A 13523-nucleotide genomic window follows, 5' to 3' on the forward strand; every position below is an offset into this window, starting at 1 on the left:
ACCTGAGCGACTTGCAACAAACGCACCTGGCGGGGCACGGCCATTCTTGAGTCTGACCAGTTTAACCAGTGATCTGCACAGAATGAGCTCCGTGAACGCACCCGTTGGCTGATTGGTCAGATTCTGCACAGAATGAGCTCCGTGAACGCACCCGTTGGCTGATTGGTTCACGCTTCGCGCTTCGGTCCTTGGTCACACTTTGTCACTGTACAAGATGTGCCGAATGTATTTGAATTAAAACTTTGGTGCGCCAGTTTTATTTCAGATAATCGCGAGCTTTCATTCATGCAACCACGAAGTTTCAGTTGCCGCCTGTTTGCTAATATTTTTGACTAGCTAACAGGATTGTGTAAGAAGTAATGTTTTTTGGAACACGCGTGCGAAAAAAGAAATCTCGCACTGATGCACGCATTTGCGTGCTTTTACACATTGCTCTATTAACGACGGTTCTATTGGATAGATTTAAAACAAACACGCTCCAGCCCTCTTCCCTTTAAAAGAGCAGGGATGTGTCAATTGGCTGAAAGTTTACCAATCGGTGTTGGCGATGCTGCAGAGCGCCGTTGCCCGGGAGTGAGTGGAAGCGAGCTGGACTCTGCGATCACGTCTAGAGGAGGCTACGCCATTAGCACGGTAAGATAAACAATGATAGGGCAAGGCACTGCATGCAAACGATCAACTTTTACAAAAAATAAAAGGTTGTATCGAATGCCGATTCTCAACAAAAATATTGCTACAGTAGATTCGTATTAACTCATAGTCTGACACGGTAACAGCACAGCTAGTTAAAAAGTAATGCGAGATGGCACAAGTGTAAACTGAAAGAAGTCTTATCTACACGGTAATATGTAATTAATGAGCCGGTAGTCTTTCAGGTTGAAGAAAGTTTCATGAAACCCACCTATCTAGTGCCTGTTCTTTATTCTTTCCACAATCCTGATAGTATAACAAGGCTAGTTTTAACGTACTCCTTCAGAACTGGTGGGGGGACTCGTGTTAAACAGTAAGACTATATCCCAGCGTACTCTCACTTCAAACTCAGACCTCGTGTTAAACTTACATGTTCAAATTAATTGAATAGACAAATTTTAAAAATATTGGACCGTTTTAATTGTAAATTGGAACTATAGTAGCGTCAGTATCATATATGATATTATCCTGTCATGATATATAATATATATATATTATTATATACTATATATATATATATATAATATATATATCATCAATATACAGGTACACACACGTCATATAATCATCAATATACAGGTTCCTGTAAACTATCTGAAGATGCCACAGAAGTCTTTCAAAGAACATTTCAGCAACAACTCTGATTAAATATGTATCACCAGAAACGCTACAATTCGCTTTACACAGTTAAAACGGCCCAATATATTTTAAACAGACAAGTATTAAAACATGTCTAACTGCTGTGATATAGTCTTACTGTTTAACACGAGACCCCCCACCAGTTCTGAAGGAGTACGTTAAAACTAGCCTTGTTATAATATCAGGATTGTGGAAAGAATAAATGAGAACAGGCACTAGATAGGTGGGTTTCATTAAACTTTCTTCAACCTGAAAGGCTACCGGCTCATTATTCCCTTGAGAAAGATATGTACAACATATGGAAACGTTGGGCAGCTAGCTGTTTGAGCTTATAGTGTGTTTACTTCACTCCAAAGTTTGTGTGTTGCTGATTTCATTTGCTTTTGTTTTTCAATGTTCTTCTGCATGAAATTTGTTTTGGATCGTATGGGACATTGTCTGGAGTTGCAGGGCCCATATGTTGTACGATGCAGCATTCTGGAGTCACTGAATCTGCAGAACAAGAGTTTCACTTGATAAATACTAAACCAGAGTTAAATTCACTTTAAACATTAGCTGTCCAGTTACTAAAGGTATCGCAATAAAAAATGGAACTTATTTAATAAACAAAAAATCATCTGACCTTTGTTTGGAAGCTGGAATTCATCTGCAGTGGTTATAAATACCTCAGTCCGTGGAAGATTGCAATATGGTGGATCGTGAGCAAGATTACACCTTCATAGGAGGCAGACCCCAATGTGTTTCTGATATCGCTGCGGAGTTACGTGAGTATGAAGTGTTTCATTATTTGTGTTTTAAATAAATGATATATTTATATACATGCACTGGCAGAAAAAGTCTGATCAGTGGGCAGGTTTCTTTCATACAGCTATGGTGGAGGAATAATGTATTTATTATAATTTATTAAGAGGTCTGATTGCTCAAACTTTACCTCTAGTGTGTTTTTAACACTGTGCTAATACTCTGTTCTGAGTGCATGTTTATTATGGTGAAAGTAAACAGACAGTTTTCATACGGTGTTGGAAATTCCGGTATAAAATATATGCTCTTGCATATAACTATTTGCAGTTCTGCTGGGTTTATAGATAATTCAAGGTAATATCCAACTGTAATGCACGTTCTATGTAAGCTTTGTGTCAGGTAGAGCTGGTAATAAAGTGGTGCTGGGATGAACATGGTATTTTCATGTTTGGATGTCTGTTCAAGATTCAGACAAGTATTCAAACATTTGTTCATTTGCATCAAATTATTTTCAGGGTTCGACATTAACCATGTCAGGGCTGGTGGAGATCGCAGTTTACCACAACAAGCCCAAGTGGGCTGGTAACATTTAACTGTATAACGCATATATATTGTATAGTGCACATGGCTTCCATTTCATGAACGTAGGAAAAGCTGCAAAAACAAATTTACAAACCCATTTTTAAAAAGAGTGGAGTGGAAGAAAGACTTAATCTGGCTTCATGATGATCATGAATCATAGGTCAGTTTTCCAGACTTTTAGCATTGTGGTAACCACATGGTAACAGCTTAGTTGCAGGTTTGCTTGTAAACAACAACAAAAAAATCATTTATACGCATATGTTCTTGAGTACAGTATTTTCATTTTCACAAGCACACCAGTGTGTGCATGTTAAACTTCTGAACTAATACAATCGCATATACTGAAAGCTTCGCTTTTCTTCGGAGACACAGGCTCTCTCTGGTTACCGTACACCAGTGGTAATCAACTCTGTCTCTCGAGATCAAGTCCAGCCCAGGCTTTTACTCCAAGCAGGTTCTAAATGTAGTTAATTGAAGCTAATAAGAGGCAAGTAACTAATTTAGGACCAGGTTGGAATAAAGACCAGGACTGGAATAGGTCTCAAGGGCCAGAGTTGAGTAGCACGTCCGTACATGTTAGAAACATACGGAAATGAAAAACCATCATGAAGGAAAGCCAATGTGCTTTAACACAGGGTCTGTTTCAAATGGACTCTGTCTGGTTCGTTTAGTTTGAAACAATGCATCAAAGTGCTTGCTGTTCACACTTCTCTACGAGCAAAGGGACCGAAATCGCCAGATTCACAGTGAAAAATGGGGAGGTTTTTATTTGCTTTAATTTACTGAAGCCATAGCAACTCTGAAGCCAAAAATAACAGGGCATAAAATAACACAATAATAGTGAAAACGAAGGGGAATTTATTAAAGATGAGAGCACCTCATTATTTTCTGTATATTGTCATCTAGTCAAAACATGTTACATGTACAAAACACCAGATTTAAATAGTGTACACAATCAGAATGGTTAAACAAATAATCCATACAATTGTTTATTTTATTTTTGAATGGTACGAACACACAGCCAAATGCATTACTCTGCTGTTAGTATGCTCAGCACACTGATAACAGTTTTGTACATACAAACTAAATACAATGGCTTTAACAATTTTACTGTTTCCAACCGGGTCAAAAAATGAAGGTTGAAAACTGTGACACTGTTTTCCCAGGGTGTCTAGTAAACCTAATGCAGCTCCTGGGATGCTGTTTGTTTGCTTCCGAGTCAGGTTCCCTTGTATAGTTTGTTTCCTATGTGCAAAAGGACAGAGTCCAGCTGTTGTTCACATTGACGTTTAGCAAACCACTTTTCAGCTTTGTTGACTTCTATTCATTTTCATCTATGGGATGAGGAAAATGTTACAAGAAATAGATGTCTAGAATTATTAATTTCAGCATTTTTTTTTGCAAAACTTCAAAAATGCAAATTCAAAAGTATTCATACCTTGGTAAATAATTTTAATTAATAGCTAGTTGAGGCACCTTTAGCGATTTAATATACTCTTTTAAACAATTAGGATATCGTATGACAGGATTTTGGTGGGGAATTTATTTTGGCTTTATTGGTGGTTTTGATTGGATCGCCAGTAATTCTTCCACCCATCAAAGTGTGGCATGCAGCAAGTGATCCCGCAGCACAGTTTGAAGGAGCACTGGGCAAGGGAAAGAATGTGTCGGGTGTCAAAGTGAATATGAGTGGCAGTGTGATGAAGCCAGTTTGCTTGAGAAAAATTAAAAGCAGACTGAACATTTCCATTAATGGGTTTAGAAAATGTGGAATTATGATGCAGTCAGGAACTCCGAGGCAGAGTAAACTGTGCCTGCTGCTGTGGTACCTGTAAGACTCTTCTTTTTATGTTAAGCAGTTTTTTTTTGTTTGTTTTTTTTTTACAAGGGGTTAATTAAGTACTGTAACAACCAAAATAGTTTATTCCAGACTTAAGTCTGTAACAAAAGCAAATTCCATTTGGATTGTTATTGTCAATTAGTTGTAGATACTACTATTAAGACACCCACCGTGCAGGTATCGCAACATCCCTAAACAATGTTAAAATAATTGAGTTGATTTTGCCAGTGCTTTCTAGTCTGTTGACTAGTTTTAAATTTAAAAACGTTTTAGTTTCAGCTTTATTGTTAAAGTTTTCACACGTGCAGTACTGTCCTGCAATTACTAAATGATATTGTGATCATTCCACTGTGTTAAATTAGTGAACCAGAGCTACGTTTTAAAACTGAGTTAGCAAATGGCTATCGTTAAAGTGTACTGCAGCTTCTAATAACAGTAACGATAATGAGCTGAAACTTATTTTTAGGCCTTTGTTCTTCTCCAAGTTGCTGCAGTGACATTGTAGATGCTATAACGAGTTGCTGTAAATGAGATACAGTTTTAGAAGACAGATTTCATTAAGCTGAAATTGGGATATCAAATGCTTGGAAATCTTGTATCCTCCTCCAGCTTTGACAATAAATAATTCTGCCTAAGGTCTTCAGATAGCTCTTTACTTTTTCCCATATTGGCTTATTGGTAATGACAGCAATCATCCTATGCCTAACCCTTTTATACTCTAAGAATATTCACCTACAATCCAGCATTTTGTAGACTTCTTTTAGAATTCGGTTCTACATTATCATATTTAGCACCTTGTAGACAATACTATCATAGCATCAAAGGGTATGAATACTTTTGAATTGGCATTTTTGGAGTTTTGCAAGAAAATTGCTGAAATAAATAATTGTAGACATCCATTTCTTGTAACTTTTTTTCTTCATGCACAAAAGCAAAACTTTTGCTACAAAAGATTTTTCCTAAAATTCTTTGTATGAGAAATTTCTAGAAATTATTATAAATTTCCATTGGGGTATGTAAACTTTTGACTACAATTGTGTGTGTATGTGTGTGTGTGTGTGTGATTATGTATAAATAATATATATCTGCCTTTACATTTACATGCATTCTTGCCAAATTGTTCTTATATAATATTTAAAAATAAATAAATAAAAATTGGGCCAGTTGTATCCAGGCCAGTAAAAACACTACCTCACTAGTTAAAAATGCGAACTAAATGTAGAGCCCTGTATGTAACGCCTTACAAAACAACGCATGCTGCACAGCAGTTGCAGGTAAACTAAATACCTGTGTGTGTTAACTACAGCACAAAGTCTGCTGTACAGTAGTCAGTTAAATGAAATACATCCCAGGGGCATAGCTAAGAATAGATTTTTACTGAGGCAAAAAACACATTTTGTCTTTTTTAAAAAAAAAAAAAAAAAAAAAAAAAAAAAAAAAAAACCTGCTTATCCTGTTCATGATGCCTGGAGACTGTTAATGTAAACTATAAATCTAAGTCTCTAGCTATTTTTACCCAGTGACCCACCTTGGATGATGATTGAAATGTCATGACTTTTGTTTAAAAAAGGAAAGAAAAAAAAAATCTCCCAGCAAAAACACCAACCTAAAGTTACTCAAGTCACACTGTCAGAATGTGTGATATTAAAAGGACAAGAATAGAACTTCTGAATAGAAATAAGTAGATGGGTTTATACCTTCATTGAGAGATGCGTTTGGTTCACTGCTACTGAAGTTAATGCTGAGATTGGTGACACTGATGCTACAACTGGAACTGGTAAGACTGGTGCTGCCACTGCTGGACTGGTGCTGGGACTGGTAAGGTTGGTGCTACTGTGCTGGGACTGGTAAGGTTAGTGCTACTGGTGCTGAGACTGGTAAGGTTGTTGCAGCCACTGCTGGAACTGGTAAGACTGGTGCTGCCACTGCTGGACTGGTAAGATTGCTAATATTAGAGTTAAGACTGATCGGACTGTTGAGACTGTATGATGGCACGATTTAAAAATAAATAAATAGATTTAGAAGGCTTTACTTTAAGTAGTTTGTCAATCCTCCTATGGCCTGATCTATGGAAACGCTGTAACACTTCCTCCTGTGACATGTGTCTCTGGACATACAGCAGGGCAAGGCCAGTCAGTCTATTTTCAGCCACACTGCTGTGAGAGCGGTCAAATATACTGAAACAGATGCACTCGGTTGCACTCTCTCGTCATGAACAGGGACCCTAGGAATCCGCTTGCTGCTGGAAACACGGCTTGTCTGTGGTGGTGGACAATTATTAGTTTCACTTGGGACGAGGTAAAAAAAACATGCAAGGCTTTTTATTGTTTGAGAACCAAAGCAATACACTTACCATATATAATCATCAACACAGACAATGCTGCTTTAAATTTACACAAATATACTTTAAACTGCTGCTGGTTTACAGAGATCAGGGTTGAACGAGGTGACAGTCATGCTGGAACGTAGCTGCAGTTTGCTTTAGTATGCAGTGTATTGTTACCATTGAAGAAGCTGTTAAAAAAATAAATAAATAAATGGGTATTAAAACAGTACTTCCTTGTTTTGTTTTTTCCTGTAACTAAAACATTAGGAAAATAACTTATTTTTTTTAAACTGCTGTTGCCAAACAGTGAATTTATAAGTAGAATTGCCTCCAATTCTTTTATCCCATGCCATAAAATACAGTACATGAAAAGTACTAAAACCTAACAGCTATGAATCGTATCGGGGGAGGGAGGGGTTAAACACCAATTTCTGAAAACCTGTCACATTTCTCATTGGTCAGTTTCTCTAGTTATGCCGTGTTTATGATCCGGCTCCAGTGAATTCGGATCCAGTCCCATTTTTTGTTCTCGTTGGTGCACCCAGCCCCTGGAGCAGTGGGTACTCCTGTATATTTCGGTACTGTACATACTGAAAGATGAAATGAAGAAACCAATCTGTAACGCATTTCTTTCAGAAGAAGCCAACTCTGGGTAAAAATGTTTAGTGATTGCAAACTGTAGTTAACTCGTATCATGGAGGAATTACCAATCTCTGGGGTCACTTGACAAGCCTAAGTTCATATTAGTAGTAGCAGTAGTAAAATGTGACTGATAAGCTGCTGGGAATGGTGACTCTTAAATAAAGCTTTGTTTTGCCTAAGACTGGTGCAATGCAAGATTACTGTATCTATTGCAAGCAGCATCAATTACATGTACATTTTTATGTTATAAAACATGATTACTGTTCTATAGAACATATTTTTAAACTACATGTGAGTGTTTGTTTTATTCCATTTATATGAATTACCTGTAAAATAGGATTTTCATTCAGCTAAACAAGTAGCTATGGTGACGTCGCCCGTAAATTATGCAAATGAGTACCATCGAAGGTTCGAACCTTCCTTCGGTAGTGTGTTCTGAACCTTTGAAGGTCAAAATGTGCACTTCGTTGCAGCCCTAGTATTAACTACAAAACAAAGGATGCTGTACAGCAGTTAGTTGCTGTCTGTCCTGCACATTCCAGCAAGGTGAGAAATCCGTGGGAGCCAAAACAGATTGTGATACGTTTTTCTAATTGTCCTGTGGTTAAAGAAACGGGCTTGTAAGCAGGAGGTACCCAGTTCAAATCCCAGCTCAGCCACCGAGTCACTGTGACCCTGGGCAAGTCACTTTACCTACTTGTGCTCTGTCTTTCGGGTGAGACATTGTCATGCAGCTGATGCATAGTTCACACACCCTAGGCTTGTATCTTGTAAAGCGCTTTGCAATGGTGGTCCACTATAAAAAGCACTATATAAAAATAAATATTATTATTTTCTGATGGACAAAGACACTTTTTTTTTTCCATTGAATGCATATTAATATTCATTCTGCTGTTCGTCACAGCACTATAAGACATTTGCAGTATATTGATCAGCACATTTCATATAATAACTTAAATATGGAAACGCCTCTGTCACAGTGCATGGCAATTACCCTTAACTGCCATCATTTAAGCCCATGGCTAAATCAATGATCCAGACCACAGTGGTGTATTCAGCTGAGAGGCAGCTGTTTTCCATGATTCTTTCAGTGAAGTCCAGTTCCTAGGGTTGTCTGTTTCACCGCCACATTGTTTTAAACTCTGCTAGTATGAATGATGCAGCTGCGTTTTGCATGTTTGTATTCAGATGAAAGGGAGTCGATGTGTAAACGCCTGCATGCACTGCTGTTCTGCAAGAGGCTAAGAGAATAAAGTTTAATACCTTTAAGATGCAAAACTGAATTGCATTTAAGTCAGTTTGTTATTGATGCAAGGAAGGTCATGAGTTTGCACAGGTCAAACAAGGCAGGGCAAGCTTGCTTTATGCTGAGTGCAGGGTTTTGATTGGATCGCCAATAATTCTTCCACCCGTCAACTTTAAAGTCGCCAGTTCTCCTGTGCAGGTAAATGACTGTAGATGGGTGTCGGGCATTGTTTCAATACAGGGTTTGGTGATTTTATATTCTGTACATCTCTTGATATCCCTTAATTTGGAGTATGTATTCAATTTTCATTGTAAGAGTCTGAGTTTTGATGAGTCTGCTGAATACAAAAGACAGTAGCTAATTGTTGCATTCTCTTTTCTTTTTTTATTTCAGGAAATGATTACTATTCTAAGCTTCAGGATGTCTTCTTGGGAACAGCGAAAGGAAACAATCAAAATACTCTACTAGTTCCACACAACAATCGTATGCTTTTGCAAATCGGGCTTTTGAAAGAAGAAAACCAAGTGGCTTGGAAATATGTACAAGACTGGTTGGAAGCGCTGTTCCCAAAATACAGATCTGCACGTTTACGGAGTCTGATTGAAAAGGCAAGCGTAAGTGCACTGAGGTTAAATGCAGAAGAGAGAGCAATGTTTCTAGAGGAAGAAGTCAATCTGGAGTATGTTGGTCCGGTGTGTGACAGTCTTGGCATTCGAAGAACTGATCTGTTGGAATGCACTGACCTTTCAGAAAAAATCCCACCTGGAGATCCTGTCACGAATGCTCTTCTGTTGGAATGGGACAGCTTTGTTCGAAAAGAGAAGATTGATCCATCAGTTATAGTGACCTGGTTGAAAAACTTCCACTCCCAGTTTTGCAGTGATGGCAATACTCACAAAGCATATAAAACCCTGCAACTACAAATCCAAAAAATTAAGCTTGATTATCGAATGCATCAAAAAAATAAATATAAAAAAAACAGTCTGTTCAGTGACTTTCTTCAGGCTGAATTCATTCCGATTCCCAGTGCATCAGAGGGTGGTGTGATAGATGGGAAACTGTGGAATGGAGGTCTCAAGAAGAAGAATTTTGGCTCAAAGTGGATTGCAAACAAAATGCGATCAAGAAAAATCAGAAATTCGGAACTTGCAAATGGCATAGCTGATAAAACCTACAATCCTCCAAATCTGCATGTTAGGGGAACAGAGTTGTACCAGAATCGGAGTGAAATCTTGTCACATCACAAAACAGAACAGAACCTTAAGAGTCAATCGATATCGGGTCAGTACCCATATCTGACAACCAAGCCCATTCCACAGTCAAGCCCCTGGGCTTCACAGCCAAATGGCGCATATTGTAATGATGCTTTTGACCAGCACACAAGCGTGGAATCTAAGGAATCGGTCAATGTGATTCACTGTAGTGAAGCTAAAGAGCAGGCCTTGACACTACTGGATGTTTCTATCCTTGCTTTTCAAAAGCTGTCAGGTGTGTACGGCACAGAAACGGAGCTCTCCAATCAGGTTTTCAAAGAACTGCTGAGAAAGCACTTTGTCCTGATGTCTGATTATACCAATGTTATGAAAACCTTTAATGACAGAGTCAGTCTGTGCCAACAAGGTCAACCTGGCATCCCTTCACCTTTGCACTTCTTAGGGTGCAATGCCCACTATCTTCTTGGGCTGAGTCATGCAGCTGAAAAAGAAACTCTGTCTTTTGAAAATGAAATCTTGGCTGTTACTGGGGAGAAATTGGGCCGTGACAAGAATCTAAAGTTTACAAATTTCTTGAACTTTTCAGAGAGTGCTTCTGCACGTTACATCCGTATGGCTTGTGATGTTTTGAACCCTCGTGGCGAAGAAAAGTTTGGATGCAGAAAGGAGTGGCTTGCATTCTGCGAGGCCAATGGCAAGGCTTCCAAAGTACCAAGCGGTCGATCAAATCGGTTTAATAGCTTCTTTGAAGGAGCTGCTGCTCTCATTCATCATCACGTGGATATTGTTGCTTTCTTCTCTGATGAGCATGTGTTAAAGAGACTGAATGTGGTACAGGAAAGTGTCCGTGATGATGTGCAAGATCCCATACTTCAAGCTCTTGTTTGTGTTTTTGCTGTTATCTATCATCAGGTCATAGGTCCATACTGGCAATTCCTGAAAAGTAATACAGAATACCTTGACTTCCACAAATACATCCAGCGTCTTCACCAAAAGCTCAACGAATGGTCCTTAGATGCTACACCTCTCCTCTTGCCAGAACTCGGTGACACAAACATATTCCACCAGTTTCTTCTTCATGAGGGGAGCTTTGATGGCTTGTTTTCATATTGTAACCCTGACAATCCGTACTTCACCCTCATCAAGAAGGCACTGGAACAAATCATGAAGTCATTTGTTGCCGTGACTCGGAGAGAGCTTTCAGATTTCTTGCCAGGAGGGGTTCACAGTAAAGAGCCCATGCCAGAACTTCGTGCAAAAATGAGAAACTGTCAGCTTGCACAGTTGATGGGTGAATACCCCTTTGGACACACTTACACTGACAAGTACAGAAAGCCCAACAATTCTTTAAATGACCAAGGACCTTTGCACAGTCCATCTCGTACCTCCGGTCAGACAGGAAGACACAAGAAGCGAATGCAACTGAGCAGCAGAGAGATGAATCCAATGCAGGAAAAACAGCTACTGGATATCTCAAACAAGACAAAAATTATAGCTGCAGTGGTGAGAAACGGAGGACCTTGCAAAACTAAAAGAGATGTTGATTACCTTTTGTCTACCCTGGAAGGGGCCAGTCACTCAAAGAAACGTGAGGCAATCAGACTGCAGATTAGTTACCAGAAAATTGTTCTTGGCTTAAAAAACAAAAACTTAACCCATATAGGGTTTTCTCTGAAAGACATGGTGGATAAACTCAAGTCGGTCTTGGCAGAAGAGAAGTGCCCACAGATCCCTGTTCACGGCAATAGACCAGCGTTTAGCCACGATGCCCATGCAGGACCAAGCCAGCGACCGTGTGAGGCAGCCCCTTCCAGTGGAATGAGAAGTGCAGCCCAGCATCCTTTAGAACATTGCCATTTTGAAAACCTTGACAAACACGACATGAAAATGTGTTCTGAATTGCCCAAAATCGAAATTCAGTCTTTTGTGTATATAGATTAATGTCCTTAATGCGTTGCATTGACTTGTGTACGTCAGGCATTTGGAAAATGTTCATAGCAGTTTCTTTCACTAGCTGTGAAAGAATGTGCAGACAGTTACAAATCTAACTAATAACTTTTTTAAATTTTAAAATGAGCAATTATTTCTTTTCCCCCAATTTAGAATGTCCAATTTGCTGTTTTTTCTCCTCACCACATCGCGGTCCCCACAGAGCGCAGACATTCAGAAGGCGTGTGAACCTCCTACAATCTCAGAAGCCTAAAGCCTGAATTGCTTGCTTTTACGCTGAGCAATCCAGAGCAGAGGTGGAGTGGGGCTACCGATCCCGGAGAACAGAGAGCAGCCCTGCTTATCTACTCTGAGTGTGCTCGGTGTCTGGCCCCAGCAGTTCTCTTTTAAACATGAAACCAACGACCGTTGTGTTTTCTTCATAGTGCATGCATAAAACAGGAATACTCCTATTTAGCTGCCTTTTATAGTGTATGTGTGTAGCTTTATAGTAAACCATCCTGAGTCGTGTCTGCTGAGGACTTCTGTAGCCTTCCAGTCATGATTGAATAATAGAGCCTACTGGATACAAACAAATTCTGGAGGCAGTACTAAGTAAGCATGATAGTGTGAAAACCAGTTGTATTTCATGATCTGCAGTAATGAGGAAATATTCTGGGCTTGTTTACACTAACTGGGATTTCAGAAATGTTTAGTCCTATTACCTTAAAGCATTAATATTCATGCACGTGTCACATGACTAAGTATTATGTACTGTACTTAATACCCACTCTTGGATGTTCCAAGCATACCTGCAGTTTAGATTTATTTTTGGATACAAACTTTTCAATTTTCTTTAATAAAACAGGTTCTTAATGCGGCTTGACATTGGAGATGTAGTTTACAGTATCTTGGTTGGAAATCATGTACTTTTTTTATATGACAGTTTAATTGTAAATAAAATCCACATTATTTGCTAACAGGCTGTGTGTTTCTTTTCTTCTGCCAATCTAGTAGATTGTGGGGTTGTCTATGCAAGGGAGTGCTGTGTTTTTTTGTCTAAAAGAGCAAACAAGCTTATCTCCTGAATTATTTCACATTGCAACAGTTTGCAAGGACAGAAGACTACAGTACGTTAACTTATGGGCAACAAATTCAGTGTGTAAACTATACGTTAACTTGTTTTTAACATGCAGTTACGAAGACCATGACTAAGTTGGTCAATTGCAACACACTTTAGAATGTAGTGCTTTGTTCTGTACTAAGGTCAGTACTAGCTATTTCTGTCATCCCCAGCTCACAACTATCTCGGTGACAACAACTCCCAGCTTCAGTACAGCCCTGGGGTTAAACTGCTCATTTCTACATTGTGTATGGATGGTGGTGGGGACAGGAGGGCTGCATTCTTGTACTGCACGTTTATCAACTATCATTTTAAACCTCTAGGGGTTTTCTGACATTTCTCTTCATTTGGTATTTTTTGTGTAATTCAAGAGATGGGTGAATCTAAAATCGCAATTTTGATATTGTTTTAATTTGATTTGTTTTTAGTGAATAGTTTTTATATGGTTAATTTGTATTAATATTTATTTTTCAAATAAATAGGTTTATATCTAATGACAGGGTGCTCTCCCTGGTGGCTGAGCGAGGTCATCAGGTCAGGTTTGTATAAGA

At 38.8% G+C, this 13523-nt stretch overlaps 1 protein-coding gene across 1 annotated transcript; it reads left to right on the plus strand.

Annotated features, from left to right (window-relative positions):
- Positions 1 to 235: 235 nt before the first annotated feature.
- LOC121315200 lies at positions 236 to 12809 on the plus strand. Its single transcript, XM_041249268.1, has 3 exons — positions 236 to 633; positions 1965 to 2093; positions 9100 to 12809. The coding sequence occupies exons 2-3, from the start codon at positions 2018 to 2020 to the stop codon at positions 11859 to 11861; spliced, it is 2838 nt and encodes a 945-aa protein (XP_041105202.1). The 5' UTR covers positions 236 to 633; positions 1965 to 2017; the 3' UTR covers positions 11862 to 12809.
- Positions 12810 to 13523: the final 714 nt, after the last annotated feature.

Source organism: Polyodon spathula, chromosome 4 (genome assembly GCF_017654505.1).
Source record: "Polyodon spathula isolate WHYD16114869_AA chromosome 4, ASM1765450v1, whole genome shotgun sequence".
Lineage (NCBI taxonomy): Eukaryota > Metazoa > Chordata > Actinopteri > Acipenseriformes > Polyodontidae > Polyodon > Polyodon spathula.